The sequence below is a fragment of the Mastigoproctus giganteus genome, chromosome 12, assembly GCF_048544385.1.
Source record: "Mastigoproctus giganteus isolate SK-2022 chromosome 12, ASM4854438v1, whole genome shotgun sequence".
NCBI lineage: Eukaryota > Metazoa > Arthropoda > Arachnida > Uropygi > Thelyphonidae > Mastigoproctus > Mastigoproctus giganteus.
Window position 1 is genome coordinate 19,558,672 of NC_143586.1, and position 19,171 is coordinate 19,577,842.

At 35.8% G+C, this 19,171-nt stretch overlaps 1 protein-coding gene across 1 annotated transcript in view; it reads right to left on the reverse strand.

Annotated features, from left to right (window-relative positions):
- Nucleotides 1-19,171, reverse strand: part of Prp8 (pre-mRNA processing factor 8) — a 247,399-nt gene that overhangs the window by 70,026 nt on the left and 158,202 nt on the right. The window contains exons 24-26 of the mRNA XM_090386973.1: nucleotides 18,100-18,347; nucleotides 16,620-16,799; nucleotides 4,535-4,670 (exon numbers count right to left, since the gene is read on the reverse strand). Of these exons, the coding sequence (XP_090243099.1) occupies nucleotides 4,535-4,670; nucleotides 16,620-16,799; nucleotides 18,100-18,347 (564 nt within the window). The remainder of the gene's footprint in view (nucleotides 1-4,534; nucleotides 4,671-16,619; nucleotides 16,800-18,099; nucleotides 18,348-19,171) is intronic.

Genomic DNA, 19,171 nt, shown 5'->3' on the forward strand with positions numbered 1-19,171 from the left:
GCTGCTGCAGAAAACAATCATCCAATAAATCCAAAAAAGTCTTACTAGTGTGTGAGTGACCAACCCACAAGTTTCAGTCAATATTTGGGAAGTTAAAATCCCCCATTATAAGACATTCTGTTTTACTAGCCCACTCTATTTCTCTGTACAATCGTTCATTGTACTCTTGCGAGTCATTAGGCCTATAACACACTCCTACTCTTATTTTTGCTTTCGCAGTGCTTATGTCACACCAAACTGACTCAACAATGCACTGTTCATCTATATCAACTGGATGCACTTCTTTTGATTTTATGTTTTTCTTAATTAACAGCATAACAAGTTTAAAAGCAGTTTTCCTGTACAATGTAAATGCACTCCCATCAGTTACTCTACTTCATGCTGTTAACTTGAAAGAAACATGAAAGTATGTCCATGGTCCTGAGTACAATAAAGTACCATGATTTTGCTTGGAATGATCTTAAGGTAACTAGATTAATATGGTCTACTGGGAGGTTTCACAAAATCCTGTTTTCTTTTATGTTTGCAGTACAGTCATGTAGCAGAAAAACATATTATGCAGCAATGGAAAAAGAGGGAGGAATTTTTATCAGGGTAAAGTAATATAAAATATGTTCCAATGGTTGAACCAATGCACTGGATAAAGAGGGAAATGTTTCCCAATTTAACAGATGCAAAACTGAAAGAAGCAATTTTCACTAAACCTCAAATGAAGAAACTTCTTGATGATGTATTTGAAACAGGGCTATGGGATACTGAACTAGCAGCCTGGCAATTATTTAGAGCATTTGTGCATAGATTTCTCGGAAGACGGAAAGAAGATAATTATGAGTCTTTGTTGGCAATTTTATTGCAATTTTCATTATTCCTGTCTTAGTTTTCCCCCCTAAAAATCTGGGAGATTTAAGTGATAAGCAAGGGGAATGACCTACGATTAAAAAGTAGAACCAAGGTTGCTGGGATACTGACAAGATGGGAGATTACTGTTAGGAATAACTCTCATTAGCAAACATTTCTAAGGAAACAGAACAACATGGGTAGTACATTATTGGTTGATTAAAGTACAATGGATTCCGCTTATTTGGGCCGCCGTTTATATGAAACATATCTTAAAGAACAGAACCCAATAGAGAAAATAGCTAGGGTTTACTTCGCTTAACTGGGACAACCTGCCATTTAATCGGGGCAGGAGACTGCAGCACTCGAGATTACCCTACAATTGTCTCCACCCATACCACGTGGTTCAGTCGGATTTCTGGAGGTCACAACCACAAAACAATAAAAACAATTAGCAGTCCCCTGTTTATTGGGCTTTCTGTTAGTGCTTCATTCATATAAAAAATTAATTTCCAGAATCTGCTCTTCATTCTGATTTTTTAAGCTTCGTTACTCTGTTCTCACTTGCGCATATCGTGTTACTTGCAATTTGTGTGTGCCATGTTCTTTGTTATCTTTTTTGCTGTTTTAAATTTTAACCCCCACCCACAAATGTCAGTGAACAGAAATGTCAATCAGTTAGTATGTACATATTACAGTACGCATTAATTAAGCTATGCACATAAGCGTAAATTTATTTTTATTTTGCTAACCTGCTGAAAATATTCTTCTGATTTTCACGTATCATTTAATTTTTAATTGGTAACGTAATAAAGCGTAAATTTGTACTTAATACAGTATATCTTTACTTTTATACCCTGTGGATAATATTCCTCCTATTTTCACTAATTAGAATTGCTGTTTAATAGAATTAAACTTTAATTCACAAACGTGATCGCAATGACCAGCGCTTACTACATATCGTATAGTAAACATGCCCTTACTATGATGAGTCGTGAGTCCATCGTAAAGTGATTTGATCGTACAGAAAATCAATCATAAAGCTGTATTTTTAACTATTTGCGTGAAACTTCGCATAATTGGGGCAGCCGCTTAATCGGGCCAAAATGCACTAGTACCGATGTGTCCCAAATAACCGGAATCGACTGTATTTTAAAATGAATGCGTCCAATATCACTTTCAATGGAGATATGACAGAGACATAACAAATCAATTTCATTTAGAATATGCAAATTTTGCTTCAAGGATGGGGGGAGGGGAGTATTTATTTATTCTTTATTTTTTTCTTCAGTGCAATTTAACAATAACACAGGCTTCCTCTAGAGAGAGGAAGCCAGTATTTACTTTCTTTTAATTATTATTTTCATAATTGATTGGAAATAATAATGAAAAGAAAAAGAAAGATTTTTTTAAATTTTTTTTTTTATGAGAATTTAATTTTCTTCAACTTGGTACAAAATACTACAGTATTGTGTTCATTATGTTCCTAATCATTTTTAGCAGTAGAATATCACCCATCCATTTCTGTTTCACAAAAAAATGTGAAACAGAAAAAATCAAGTCTGCCAATTCAGTTATAAAATAAATTCATTTTCAAAAATGCATGACAATTAGCAAGTGACAGTATGTAGCCTTGAAGGAAGGGGGTGTTCTCTTTTCAAACCATTAAACACCACCAAAGCTTTAAATTAATGGAGTTCATCAAAATGTTTATAAATCAAAATTTAGTTGTGCAAGACTAAATTCAGTCGTGCAAGTGTAAGGCAATTATCACAAATGTTTTTGTTAAAGTGGTCTCTGATGAAATGAATAAAGATCACTTTTCTAATTATAACTTACAATTCAGAACTGTGTGTTATGTTTGTTATTGTTGTTGTTTGCTATTTGGTTTTTAGGAGCATTAGCAACTAAGACCATATTGCTCCGAGGATATGCGATGGTTATTCCCTGACCTTTCCGCATCGGCCATATTTGGTGGTCTAATCAAGAGTGTGTGTGCTACGCACTGCTGCTCCTGCCCACCTGGCTATGGAGGAGCCTGTGTGTTATGTATATGATCACACACAATCAGATGAATCAGTCTATGTATCTAGCATCTAATTATGATGATTAAAAGCTGTTTCTAGTTCTGATTACATATGGAATATTGAAGATATGTCCAATGACATTTATTTTTCTAAAACCAGTGGTGTAATTGAAAAATTACTCTTATCAAATATATTAAAAGTAACTGGGAAAAAAATATCCATAAACAAAAAATTATTGCATTACAAGCTGCTAACAAAAATGCAAATATTTGGCATTAGTAAGAAAGGAAATCATAATGCGCAATGCAAAAGGATATCATAATGCAAAAGGATAAACATAATGCACAATGTATAAGTAATTAAAATTACAGACTTGGGTTGCTCAGCATATATAATTCATAATGTATTGCCAGGTTGCCAATGTATTTAACAAGATACTTCTGGATACCAGATGTTCAACAACGAAAGTATGCAGGTACTTTCACATTTTCACTGTTACCAGACAGATTTTCTAAAAGAATTTTTCAGGGAACAATAATTCAGTACTAGGATAGTGAATTACAGTAAGTAATTCAGTATCCTAATACTGAATCATTCAAACTTACAGTATCATTTTAAACTATAGCATTTAAACTTATAGTATTATTATTTAAACTTACTGTAATTCAGTATTAGGATACTAAATTACAATAAGTTTAAATGGTTGTTTTTACTGATAGCTATTTCCATATCTGGGAAATATACTTGTCTAGGATATCATTCTTTTTATCAGAGTAAAAGCAATCAAATTTTTCTACAAAATGTTTTCCTAGTCATGTCATAGCCTTGGCTTTTATGAAATAAGAATATTCCAAATAAGTTCTGAAATTTTGACAAGATTGGGAACTGCTGTTCCAAACTTCTTGGGTTGTTTCAGAAAGGGACAGGGCGTAGAATCAAAACTGGTCATAAAACTTCCCCAAGGGTAAAAAAAAAAAAAAAACATGGCAATGAAAATTTGATGATGATCCTTTTTCCTCTCAAACAATTCCTGAAACATATTTCATTTAAATATACATACAGTTCATGTTCATAAGTTCATACAGTTCATGTTCATAAGTTCATACAGTTCATGTTCATAAGTTCATACAGTTCATGTTCATTATCTTGTTTTCCCACTGAAATTCTGCAAAATAAATTGTCAGGAGTTATCACAATGTAAGCCACATTCTAAAACTGAGCTGAGCTTATTGAATCAATTATTAAAGTTTGATATCATATTAATAAATAAATAAATAAATAAATGTTAATAAATTTTCTGTTTATACTCTGGGACGACCAAATGGTCAGAGGAGTTCACAAGATAGACAGAATACAAGAAACAGGAGTTTCTTGTAATATAAAAAATATAAATTGTAATATAAAGTAAACTAATATAAAAAGAAATATTATATTCATTAATGATGTTGAAAAGCTGGACATAACTTAGACACAAAATATTAAATACATGGTCAATGACTACCATTTGATTGCACAAGAAGTTCTAACACAGTTTTTAAAGTGTGATGATTCCTCTTGGATCCAATATAATGCTTATGAAAAATTAACTAATATATGAGATGTTATAGAACTTTTAATATGCACAGATGTTAAAACTAATCAAACAACCAAGATATATGTTCTTCAGTTACCTGATACTGTTTAAAATCAGTTCTCACTCTCCATCCTTTATCATAAGCTAAAGTGTGCCTATCCTTTTGAAACAATGTGTTGATACGAGGAATTCCACGATCCCAACTGTCTTCAAGGTCTTCGAGGGTCAAACGCCTAAAAAATAGAAAATTTATCACGAAAAAAGTATAATTCTTTAAAGATTAGTTAAAATACAAAGTTCACTACACAATTTATATCAGTTACATATCAGTGTAATAAACCTCTAAGGTAACATGACGAAACAGCCAAATGAGCTCATTAAGAAAAAATTCTGTGTGATACAAAAGAAGTGAAATTGCCCTATGACTGGTTTCTTCATCAAAATAATGCTTTAACAGATTATACTTTAAGTGAAACAGTTTAACAACTTACAACTATTGTAGACTTCAGTACTCCTTGTTTTCAAACCAGCCCAGGCTAGAAACATGCCCACACACAAACTACCTTCCAGTGAAACATATTTTTGATATGAATGATCTCATGGCTGGAGAAGCCTATTTCCATTTCCAAGGTAACTTTTACCTCCAGAAGGAGCTCAACACAGGAAAACTCCTCAGAAGAGTGGGGGGGGGGACTGTTATTTCCTGTGCTGACTTTACTCTTTCCTGAACAGCTTGAACAATGACATTTATTTCACCTTGGCCAATTCTACCCTTTTCCAGATGTCTACACAATACACTGATAATTCCATTACCACCTCTGTTTACTGAAAGCCCACTGACCCAGATATCATTGTCCATTATACATCAAATATTTTAACAAAGTGAAACTAGTATCATCAAGGGCACACCACAACTGCAAGCCACCCATGCTACACACAGAAGATCAGGCTCATAGTACCCAATGACTAATACTCGTGATGGCTTCATCAACCAGGTCATTAAGAATTCAGAAATCTGTCCCCGCCACACCTTGGGGGGGGAAGATCAACAACATTTCAACCATCACCTTTCTTTACCATCCTGGAGTCAGGATTGCTGGCAGATATGAAGTTCAAACCTGCCACCAGAACAACAAAAATAAATCAGACTATTAAAAATTCCACTACCCAGACAGCAAAAATAGTCTACCAGATTGAATGCAAATGTGACAATACTGCACTGGCCAGTGTAGCATTGCAACCCTGGCCTCAAGCCACAAGACATTACAACTGATCACCAAGTCAATGCAAATTGCTATCACAGGGTTTTCTTCCACTGACAGCTTTAGCATCCAGAACAAAACTCTAGACCTCAGTGAACACAGAACATTAAAGGCTTGGGGGGGGGTACTCTTTTACCAGACAATTCCAGTTAACCTCTAGTTAAGCTAGGGAGGAATACAAATTCTTATTTCAATTCAATGGACACAAATAAAATAAACACCATCAGTATGTGCTCAGAACTGAAATAAAAGAGAGTGAAAATATAACAATAAAAAGTTGAAAAAAGAAAAAATAAATAGACAACAATGCTCCACACCTTGGGAAAGCCCAACCTCAAACTTCCTAAAACAAGACCCACTGCTACAACAAATCTTTAAATATCTTTCCAAGAAAAATTTTTTGAAGTTTAAGGAGAACCAGAAATAAAGTAAAATTCCTGTAAAAGAGAAGATATTCAAAATATTTAAAAAAAGTCTCAGCCATTCATGAGAGAGAGAGAGAGAGAGAGAGAGAGAGAGAGAGAGAGAGAGAGAGACACACAAAGTTGCAAATTAGTGACTAGAGACTAGTGAGTGTGATTTCTGTATTGGGTAAGATAATAGATCACTAATCAAGGACAGACCACCAAAACATTTTCATAAAAATGAAATCCCAAAGGGATAGACAGCATGCATGTTGAAAGGGAAACCTTGCCCAACAAATCTGGTTAATTACTGTGATGAAATCATAAAAAAATCAGATGATGGAAACAATTTCAATATTGCATATCAAGATTTTAGTAAAGCTTTTTGAATCCCCCATAACAGGCAACTGTACAAATTGGTGCAAGCTGGGCTGTGTTAGAGTAAGAGTAAGAATAAGTGCATGTATACCCTTGCATGTACACTAATGTTGGAAGTATAGTAAATAAAATTGATGAATTTGAATTGCTGATCAAGACATCAAAGGCAGATATTGTTGGGATATCACAGACATGGTGTCACAGAAATATAAGCAGTGCAGAATTGTAATTTGGGGAGTACAATGTGTACAGGAAGGACAGATAAGGTAGGAATGGAGGAGGGGTTATGCTGTTAGTTAAGAAACACAAAATCTAAGGAAGTGCATCCAGTTGACACAGGTGGACAGTGCAATGTTGAGTCTGTTTGGTGTGATATAAACACTGGGAAGGGGAAAATGAGAGTAGGAGTATGTTATAGGCCTAATGACTCTGATGAATAAATCAAAATGTCTTGTAATGCGGGATTTTAACTTTCCAGATATCGACTGGAACTTGTGGATTGGTCACTCGCATGCAAGCAAGGCTTTTGTGGATTTATTGGAGGATTATTTTCTACAGCAACATGTTCGAGGGGCAACCAGAGGGAGTAATACCCTTGATCTGATTATCAGCAGTGATTATTCATGCATTAAGAATTTGCAGATAAAGGAACCACTAGCTGACAGTGATCACAGTGTACTGTTATGGGATTTACTTAAAGATGTAACTACTATCAAAAGTAAAGGGAAGGGTTTTTGTTTTCGTAAAGGTGACTACAGTGGTCTCAGATGTTTTTAAATCCTATACAGTGGGATCAACTGATGATGTTACCAACGGTGAATTCTAAATGGGAAGCCTTCAGGGACTTAATCTTGGAGGCTACTAGGCTTTTCATTCCAACTAAGAAATACTGTTCAAGCTTAAATGGATTCGAATGAATTAATGAGGCTCGTGGCAGAAAAGAAAAATGGATATAAATTATCAGGTGACACAGAAGTCTATGGCACATATAAGCTAGTCTGTAATCAAGTAACAAAGGAGGTTAGGCAGGCAAAGGCAGATTATGAGAAATCTTTGGCAAAGGATGCAAAAAAAAAAAAACCACCAAGAGCTCTTTACTTATGTAAACTCTAGAAGGAAGGGGATTAATCAGATTGGTCCACTTGATATTGATGGTTCCACTGTTGATGATCCTGCTCAAATAGCTGATAAACTGAATGAGTATTTTGCATCTACATTCACACATGAGGAGTTATTCAAGGAGGGGAATGTCAGAAGTTTATCAAACTCTAACAGGGAGATAAGTGATTTTGTAATAACTGAGAGCAAAGTGGAGGAGAAACTGTTGAAGTTAAACATAAAAAAGGCACCTGGGGAAGATGGAATCTATCCAGTTATAATGAAGGAGGCAGCAAGGGAAGTAAGCAAACCCTTAGCCATAAGTATGAGAGCATCCTTAGAGTTGGGGAGATCACCATAGCCTGGAGATGTGCAAATGTATCCCCAATTCACAAAGGGTGATACATATAATTATAGACCTGTTAGTTTAACTTGTGTTCTGGGCAAAATAATGCAGTCATTGGTTAAAGAGGTGATACAGGATCACTCAGACAAGACAGCAGTAAGCAGTAATAGTTCAGACACAGTATGGATTTTTAAGGGAAAGTCTTGTCTGACCAATTTGATTGGATACTACAATGTGGTCACAAAGGAACTGGATGCAAAAAATAATTTTGATATCATATACTTGGATTTCAGGAAAGCTTTTGATATTGTTGCACATGGAAGACTGCTGCACAAATTGGAGCAGCATGGCATTAAGGGAAAGTTAGTGCAATGGATAAAGGGATGGTTGAGTGGGAAACAGCAAAGAGTGGTAATAAATGGACAATGCTCTACTTGGACTAATGTTATTAGTGGAGTCCTCCAGGGTTCAATTCTGGGCCCATTGTTGTTTTGTGTATTTATCAATGATATTGATGAAGGTATATCAGGTCTAATTTCCAAGTTTGCAGATAATACAAAGGTTGGCAAGGTTGTTAATGACAGGAAAGACAGCATGCTACTGCAACAGGATCTAGAAAAGTTAGGCAGATGAGCTGAGAAGTGGCAACTGAAGTTTAACATTGACAAATACAAAACACTCCATATGGGTAGCAGTAACCCAAGAGAAACATATCAACTGTGTGGTACTACACCCAGGGAGGTGGAGAATGAAAAAGACCTGAGGTAATTGTGCAGTCAGATATGAAGTTCTCTGACAGTGCAGACAGGCTGCCAGAGCAGGTCATTGAGTTTTGTCAATGATATATAGGAATTTTGCTAGCAGAGACAAGATGATTATCCCTTTGTATAAGGCAATGGTCAGGCCACACTTTGAGTACTGTATACAAGTCTTTAGGTCTCATTTTAGGAAGGATGTAGAGTTGCTAGAACGAGTACAGAGAAGGATAACAAGATTTGTGAGAGGAACAAAGGGATGTGTTTATGAAGAAAGGCTTAAGTTCTGGAAGCTGCAGCAGCTGGAGAATAGTCACCTGTGAGGTGATCTGATCGATGTGTATAAGGTCTTGAATGGTTTGAACAGACTAAATGCTGATGGGATACTTCTGCTTGCTCAGATTAAGAACCTGAGGTGGCATAGATTCAAATTGAGGAAAGACAGGTAGAATAGATATGCAGAAGTTTGCCTTTAGCCAGTGGGTAGTTAATTGCTGGAACAGACTTCAATCTGTTGTTGTAGAAGTTGATAGCTTAAATAAATTTAAGGCTGAACTAGACAAACGTCTGGAGTGACCAGATGGGTGAAATAGGAAAGTTTTTTTTTTTTTTTTTTCCTTTTTGGCTGGTGCTGTATAAGCTTGCTTTCTTGTATCATATGCCTCAACTAATGCTAATGCTCAAATTCCACAAGTGGATCAGGTCTGGCTAAACATAAAGAGACAGGTGATAATTAATGGACATTCTTCGGACGGATTAACGTAGCACTAATGTAGAAAGGACTAATGTAGTAGTAGTAGTAGTGGCATGTGATGCAAGAAAGCAAGTGTATGAGCTTATGCAGCATCAGCCAAAAAAAAAAATCACACCATTCCCTCCAAACGCCTGTCCAGTTCCTCCTTAAATTTATTCAACCTATCAACTTCCACAACGACAGATGGAAGTTTGTTCCAGCAATTAACCACCCGCTGGCTAAAGGCAAATTTCCGCACATCTATTCTACATCTGTCCTTTCTTAATTTGAATTTATGCCCCCTTAGGTTCGTAATCTGAACAAGTGGAAGGATCCCATCAGAATTCAGCGTGCTGAACCCATTCAAGGCCTTATACACCTCAATCAGATCACCGCGCAGGTGCCTAGTCTCCAGCCACTGCAATTTGCAGAACTTAAGCCTCTCTTGATAAGAGGATCCCTTCATTCCCCTCACCAATCTTGTTGCCCTTCTCTGTACACGCTCAAGTAAATCTACATCCTTCCTAAAATGAGGCCTCCAGACCTGTACGCAGTACTCAAGGCGTGGCCTGACCATTGCCTTATACAGAGGGATAATCACCTCCTTTTCCCTGCTAGCAAAATTCCTATATATCATTGACAAAAACCCCATGACCTGCCCTGGCAGCCTGTCTGCATTGCTCAGAAAATTTCATAACTGCCTGCACAATTACTCTCAGGTCTTTTTCATTTTCTACACCTTAAGTGTAGTACCACACAGTTGGTACGTTTCTCTGGGGTACTTCTACCCATATGCAGTACTTTGCATTTGTCAAGGTTAAACTTCAGGTGCCACTTCTTAGCCCATCTGCCCAAATTATCCAGATCCTGTTGCAGTAGCACACTGCTATTACTGTCATTAACAACCCTGCCAACCTTTGTATCATCTGCAAACTTCGACATTGAGCCTGATATACCTTCATCAATATCATTGATAAATATACAAAACAACAGTGGACCTAACACCGAACCCTGTGGGACCTCACTAATAACATTAGTCCAAGAAGAGCAGCACCCATTGATTACCACCCTCTGTCTTCTCCCACTTAACCATCCTTTTATCCATTGTAGCAATTTAGTCTTTCTAAATGACTTACTATAAATACTCAAGTGTCAGTCAAGAAATTTTGTGCATTTCTAAAACCAAACATATGGTTTTAGAAATGCACAAAAGGTCATGTAAGGTTTCTTCCCATGGAGAAAAATTTATGTTAATAATTTAAAACAATTTTTTAATGTTACTGCAAGAATCCATTTTGTTCTCAGTTCCTTACTGAGCGAGCGTAATAAATAAATTATCACATATCTAGTTGTGGCTAATTTTTGTCGTGCAATTTTGCGACAAATCCAAGCGAGTCATGCATATATCAACTTTTACAACACCTGCACTTGTTGCTGTGCTGTAATTGGAAGTTCACATTAAAGTGCCTGTTTTGATTAATAGTGCAGTTGATAGTAATGGTAATCATGTAAAAACAGTTTAATTAATTCTTTCATAAAAAGTTTTTTTTTTTTTTTTAAATAAAAACTCCAAACACAACAGAGGTATTAGAACCTATAGTACTTAGCACTGTGTGTGGGTTGGAAGGTGAGAAGATGAAAGAATATTTGTTGACATTAGACTTGAACTTCTGTAGATTATAATTTTCAGGAATTATGTATATGAAGGAAGGCTGTTCCAGAAAACAAGTTGAATGAATAAATGAGGAAGAAGAAAAGTTGGTTCTGTGAGTTTCAAGTTGGACAGTAAAAGGATGTCGACTGGTTGTGGCATGTGTTCACACTGGTTTGGAAGAGAGAGCAGGAATTTACAGAAGCCAATTCAGAACAGTGCTCATGGAAGTATCTATAGAAAAGGTATGCAGCAGAAAAAGAACGTCTATGAGACAGAGTGGAGTGACGCTGTTAGAGATGAGTTCTGAATGGAATCTATGTTTTATGGGCACCACTCCAGATGTGAGAACAATATACCATGGTAGGGCAGATATCCGATTTGTATAGAGTGAACAGATCTTTGGAAGAAAATTAATGCTGAAATCAAAAAAGAAAACCCAGTTTTTTAGATGCAGAGGAAGTAATATTTGTAATGTACTTATGCCAAGAGAGATTTGAAGTCAGGGTAATCCCAATAGAGATATAGGATCTTGCCTAGAAATCAGAGTGTCACCAAAGATAAGCACAGGAGCAGAAGAATCCTTTTTGCAAGGTATAAGACAGGAATGAGTTTTAGAAGGATTGAAATCAAGTAAGTTATGTTTGCCTCAGTGGAGAATTACCCAGAGATCAGAATTTAAAGAATTCTGATCTCTGGGTAATTCTCCACTGGGTAGGGATATTTCGGAAGTTGAAGCTGTTTGAGCAGGGCAAAGTTTCTCAAACTGAAAGGTGGAATGCAGTGTGCTATTATCAGGCCATTAATATAAAAGAAGAAAAGAGTGGGAGAAAGAACTGAAACTTGGGGAATATCAGCATTAGTGGAGAAGTCAGAAGACAGAGAGCCATTTACCATCACTCACAGTAAGTGGTCAGAGAGAAAACTGGATTTTCTTCTTCTTCCGGTCACATAGTTCTCTGAGAAGCTGTTGTACTAGTTGCAGGTCTTCCTCTGCACCACTTCCCCTCGATTTTTCCTTTGATTATATTCTTCAACAGAAAGTTTTCCCTTCTTACTATATGACCAAAAAACTCGAGTTTTCTTTTGTTGATGCCATGAAGAAGAATTTGTAGACCTGCCAATTTTATTCAATATCCACTCATTTGTTCTTCGATCCAAGTAAGAAATACACAGTATCCTCCTGTAACACCACATGTCAAACGCCTCAATTTTCTTCCTGTCAGCTCTTTACAGATTCCATCCCTCACATCCATAAGTGGCAAATGGAAAAATTAATGAATCAATGATTCTCATTTTGTCTTTAGGAGCAGATCATGATCTCTCCATAATTTTATAAGATCAGCGACCAATGTTTTAGCAATTGCCTGTCGTCTCTTTACATCATTTGAGCAGTCACTATTTTTATTTATTCTTGACCCTAAGTAATCAAATTCATCAACTTCTTTGATATCTTGCCCATTAACCTTCACTTTACTGGAACCGAGATTATCGCCAATCAGCATAATTTTAGTTTTACACACATTCAGAAACAATCCTTTTTTCTTACCGGCTTCACATGTGATTGTGATTTGGTTTTTTTTTAGGAGCATTAGCAACTAAGGCCATATTGCTCCGGGATATGCGGGGGTCATTCACAGACCTTTTCCGCATCCTCCGTATTTGGTGGTGACGGGCTCGAACCCCGGTTTAATCAAGAAGCATGTGCTACGCACTGCTGCTCCTTCCCACCTGGCTACGGAGGCGCCTTCCCGGCTTCACATACTCTCCTCAGAGTTTCTTTAAGATGATCCTTAGAATTACAAATTAGCACAGTATCATCTGCATAACGGAGGTTGTTTATCTTCAGTCCTCCAATTTTGATGCCAGTCTCTAAATCTTCCAAAGCTTCACACGTGAAGGGTGAGATGACAAAATACAGCTCTGCCTGACAAAATACAGCTCTGCTTTTTCACCTACTGTGAAAAAGTCTGTTTCCCATGTTCGTTCTCACAGTTGCTTCACACCTGTAGCTTTAATCAATTCTGCTGGGAATTCATCAATTCCAGGTGACTTGCCACACGCGTTAGTCCTCTGGTGGTTTTTTCGCCTTCTTCCTTCAGTGGTATTGGTTCGTGATTACACTCTTGAAAAGGGGGGTGGCAGATCATTAGTGCCAGCAGGTGCTCGGAAGAGCTGCTCACAGTATTCTTTCTACCTTCCTTTGATTGTGTTCTCCTCTGTTAAAATTTCCCCTTTGCAGTCCTTAATTACATTAAGTTTTGGTCAGAACTTTTGTCTTAAGGACTTAATTACATCTTCTTAGTGTTGTTTCATTTGTTGTGGTGTTCAATTTCTTTACACTTTCGATTGATATAATCCTGTTTGTCCTGGCTTGCTTAGTTCCTGATACTCTTTGTTTCCTTGTACACCATGGGCTTTTGCAGTTCTTCTCTGTTCAATAAGTTTAAAAGTGGCTTCTGTAATCCAAGGCTTCCTGATCTTTGGCTTTTCTCTAATGTGTCTATTTGCTGAATCCTTAATAATGCTTTTTGTATTTTCTCACATTTCCTCAGGCAGCATATCATCATCATCTAGTTCTAATAGAGCTTGAAAACGATTCCCTGTTTCAAGCATATAATCGTTTGGAATATTTTCTACATCCAATCGTCTAGGGAAAACCTTATTCATGATCTTTTTCAGCTTCAGCTTGAGAATGAAGTGAAGTAGCTGATGATTACTGTCACAATCTGCTCCAGGAAGTGTTTTTGCTGTGATTACACTGGAACACCACCTTTGCTGCATGAGGATATAATCAATCTGATTCCTTGTTTTATGATCAGGAGATTTCCATGTGTAGAGCCTTCTCGGGCGCTACTGAAAGCGGGTGTAACATATGACAAGACTGTTCAGATGACAAAATTCAATTAAACTTTCACCCCGCTCATTTCTAGTGCCACAACCAAACCTACCACATTCCGGACTGGAAGAAACTGTCATGCCTATTTTTGCATTAAAATTACCCATGAGTATCAAAACATCCTTTTTTGGGATAAGATCAAGAGCTGACTGGAGATTTTCATAATAAACATCCATATCTTCGTCTGTGGGCGGATATTCGGGAAGTTGAAGCTGTTTGAACGTGGCAAAGTTTCTCAAACTGGAAGGAGGAATGCAGTGTGCTATTATCAGCAAAACTATGGAAAGGATTTTCGGTCAACGGAAGAAGGTCATTAATAAACAAGAAGAAAAGAGTGGGCGAAAGAACTGAAACTTGGGGAATATCAGCATTAGTGGAGAAGCAAAGAAGACGGAGACCCATTTACAATCACTCACCGTAAGTGGTCAGAGAGAAAACTGGATACCCAATTACAAACAACAGTTTGCAAATCATAAGATGGAAGCTTATTTAGAAGACCTCTATGCCAAACGTGATCAAAAGCCTTTGAAATGTCAAGGGCAATTGCTTGAGTTTCACCAAACTTTTCCATTGAATTTGTCCAAAGATGAGTAACGTAAGCCAGTAAGTGAAGGTATAGTAATAGTAGAGACATGTGATGCAAGAAAGCAAGTTATGTAACCTCAGCAAAAAAAAAAAATTTCACACAACCATTCCCTCTAAACATTTGTCCAGTTCCTCCTTGAATTTATTTAAGCTATCAACTTCTGAGAGCACCATGAAGCCAATTTAATTATAATTTATCCTACTTTTAGTGTAGTGTGTGTGCATGTGTTGGGGGGTGGGAATGGATAAAGGACTAGCAACTAAGAAGATATGGCTGAAATAAATCGACAATGAGTGTTATTTTCAGTAGTTCTCTTTCAGCTGGCCACAGTTGGTTAATCATTTTCAAATAGTTGCTTAATTACTTAATATTAATGTAAGTGATAAGCATTATCTTTGATTATAAAATACATTAATATAAATATTCCATTCATTTACTATCAAAAGAGGTTTTGGATTAAATAGTTTTGCACATTTCAAACTGCAAACTATGGAACACAAAATTAAAGTTTTCTATATGAGAAATATTTAGGGATTATGATACAAGCACATTAGAAGTTTCCATGGAAGTGTAACAGAGGGCCAGAAAGACCTCTGCCAGCAGGAAGGATGTTCTTATTCCTCTTTATAACAACAGCAAGACCTCATTTGAAATATTATATTCAGGTCTGCAGGTCTCACCTCAAAAAAAAAAAAAAAAAAAAAAAAAAAATGTTTAAGGCTCTTAAAAACCTCTATCAAGTAAAATGAATGAATGGAAGGATTTGACATTGATAGATGAAACAATAACAAGGGAAACAAATATAAAATTTTGTGAATCATCGGGAGATCCTACAAAGTTCATCTTCGGATCAGCAAGTTCTTGATCACTGGATAAAGTAACAAGTCCACGATGAGTAAAATTGGACAAACTATGTCCTCCCAAGACAGCCGAAGTTCAGAGTGATAAGGTTCAAGGAGGATTAGATTGTTAGTTTTTAGAAATGGGTAAATTGTGACTGAATTATTATTTTTTTTCCCTGCGCACAATAAGTTTGCTTCCTTGAATCATTTGGTTAACACTAATGGGTGGGCGGGCACATACACACACCTTTACTATTATCAAAAGTCACAGAGGAAAGGGCACCTCCATAGCCAGGTGGGCAGGAGCAGCAGTGCGTAGCACACCCTTCTTGATTAGACCGGGGTTCGAGCCCATGACCTCGAAATACGGAGGATGCGGAAAACTCAGGGAATGACCACCGCATATCCCCAGAGCAATATGGCCTTAATTGCTAATGCTCCTAAAACCCAAATAACAACTACACAGAGAAAACATTACAACCAGAGTTCACTGAAAAGGCTTGTAAACTATTAAAAGGAGTGAGCCAAGTTTCAACAATGGCAATAAAATCATTCCGTTTCTCACAATACCTATAAGTGTTGGCAATTTATGTTTCCACTGCTTTGAAAAAAATAGGATGACCTCAACTGAGGAACAGATGATAAATAACAAGTCCATGATGAGTAAAATTGGACAAACTATGTCCTTGCTTTTTATTACACAAAATAACTAAATCTGACAATTTACTAAAACATCTGAAGGAAAAAAATTTGGAAACTGGAACCCACACATAAGGGGTTATTTTGATAACACAATATAAGACCAATAATACTTGTAATGCTAAAAAATACATAAACAAAATGAATGTCAAGAGTTAAAAAGCAATCAATTATGATAACACACAAACAAGGACCTCTACCAACTGCATCATTTCGTGTTCAAACAGAACTAATTCACTGTCAAAGTGTCAAATAATAAAATACCATCCATATAGGGTTCAATGATCCTTCATATTTGAGAGCACCATGAAGCCAATTTAATTATAATTTATCCTACGTTTAGTGTAGTGTGTGTTGGGGGGGGGGGGTGAGAATAGATAAAGGACTGGTAACTAAGAAGATCTGATGTGGACCTTGAAATAAATCTTTATGTTGTCAATGTGAAGTTGTAGCAAAGGTGGCGTTTCTCTGAAATGCAAGAACTATCATAGTACAATAAAGTTCAAGAATACTACTTATGATATAATACCTGTTTTGTGCTAGAGCCTCTTGTCTTTTCAAAGCATATTCAGCCCATACCCTTTGGGAATCAATAAATTCACTTTCCCAAGGTTGAATGTATCGATACAAGTTAGGGATCACCTGATCTTCATCATGACTCATACCAGAACGAAAATGGGTAATGCCTACATCTGTCTGCTTAGACCACCTAGAAGCAGCAGAGGGAGGAAAAATAAGTTTTATAAATATGATTCTCATTGAGCTTTTTTTCTTTTAAATAGTTAAAAAGTAAAAAATGCAAAAGCATCATTTATGTATGTGACCTAATATGAACTAATTTTGTCATAAAAAAGCATCACAAAGTTCTAGTAAAATCAAATCATGTTGTCCCACTACAGCAAAAAAAAAAAAAAAAAAAAAAAATATATATATATATCTCTATAAAGAAAAGTAAACAGAAAATCATTATTTGAAGTACAAACATGAGGCAACTCATTGTATGAAATCTAAATACCTGTTTATTTCCAATAAGAAATTATAGACAAATGGAAATCAGTTTGTGGTATGTTCCTACTACCTCATCAATGATTGTTATTATTGCTACTTCACCATTACATAGAAAAGCATTACAAAGAGTTTGACATATGTAACCTCCTAAATACAGATCATGCACGTCAACCTCTTGCTATTCTTGTCTTTGTAATGAACATACCACAAACTGTCAAATTTCCACCTTTATATAATTTTAATCTTGTGCAGGTCAAAAGTGCTTTATTCCTTCTTTTAATATATCCCTTACATATGCACCATGCCATTCAAACAATATAAAGTTCATTGTGATTTGCTTTACAATATGAAATATATTATTCTCTTTTGTGACAAAATTAGTTATCAATTTATGACAAAATTTTTACCAATTATACACACATACCTCTCACCGTTCAGATACCAAAAATTGGAAGACTTAATTAAGAGATCTATCTTTAGCTAGAACACTTCGGAATGGTTCCATCACTGTCTGAATGATTTTCTCAGACTTTGCTTCTAGACTGATGACTCCTTATTGCATCTTATACAGTGTAGTGGCTAAACTGCATGTGTCACCACAAAATAAAATAACTGTATTTTAAAGTTCTTTGTTCTCTCCTCTAAATTCACGCGTTTACTCTCATTCTACCATTGCCAACTGAAGATGTGTAAAATGAAAGCCACTTGTTATGGCTATTGGCCTTCTGTTTCCAACCATATAACTTCAATTGTTTTAAATTTCAACATTGACAACCAAGGATGAAGATGTGCACTCCTACTTCTTTGTGCACATTTTAATTCTGTTTTTAAATCCTAACTTATTCACGATAACTTAAATTTAAAATTATCATCCATTTTATTCCAACATCAATGCAGATTATAAAAAGATGAGTACCATAATAAATTAAATTAAGCTACGCTATTATACTGTGTCACTATATCCTATATTCACTGCATTAAACATATCAGTTATGTCTTACCTTAAATCTGACTGTGGAATCAGAACATGCCCCATAGAAAGCATTCCAAGACCACCCAGTTCTTTAGGAGTATAAAACACAACTGGTGGGAAACGGCTAGGCATTTTTGAGTTGAGTCCAATTTTTATACGGGTTTGAATTTTATTTTCACACTTCACTAATAAGTCTAAAAGTTCCTGAGTATTCACTACAGCTTCACGGAAATAGGTCATCAAGCCAATAAGGGCTGTGTTCCACTTGTTCACAATCTAAAAAAAGAAAGATAATATTTAGTACATATTTTATGTAAACATTTATAACCATATCATTAACACACATTTAAATATACAATTGAACTGTTACAATATATACAAATCAGGTTTAAACTGTGATATTAGAAAAAAAAAAAAAAAAAGCATCTATTCTTATAATTTTTTTCTAAAATATACAATTCACACCTAGCACTTATTCATTCTCATGAGTCTACTGATGAGAGTGAATAAAGACTAAACACTGTTTCTATTTTAAAAAAAAATATCATCCCAGCATAAAAATTTAATCATCCCTGTTATTTATTTATTCTATTTTAGTTATATGCACAGAATATAACGGGAGTAAACAGAGAATATACGTACAGTTATACAATCTCTCTCTCTCCCCATAAAAGGCTTCTGGGGGGGTCAGCAGGATTGATAATAAAATGCAGAAATAAGTTTTGTTAATGCACATTTTAATGCTGCCCACAATTCTTAGATGAATGCTTTTGAAATCCACGAAATCTTTTTAACCCATTTTATTTTTATAAATTGAGTTAAAAACACTATACATTTTGAATAAAATAAAATAGAATAAAAGTATTAAAAAGCAATTTTAAGAATTCCAGGGGTTGACTTTATAAGTAAGTTAAAAAATGAACTTATCAATTATAAAAGCTGTCCTTGTTCAGCTATACATGACACTATCTTCTTCACTCATGAATGGAAGCATTTTTGGAACTCATTTACTGATATCAATTTAATACCTTAACACTGTTGGACTTCCCAACACACAAAACTTCACTGAAAGGGACACAAAATGTGTCCCTTTCAGTGAA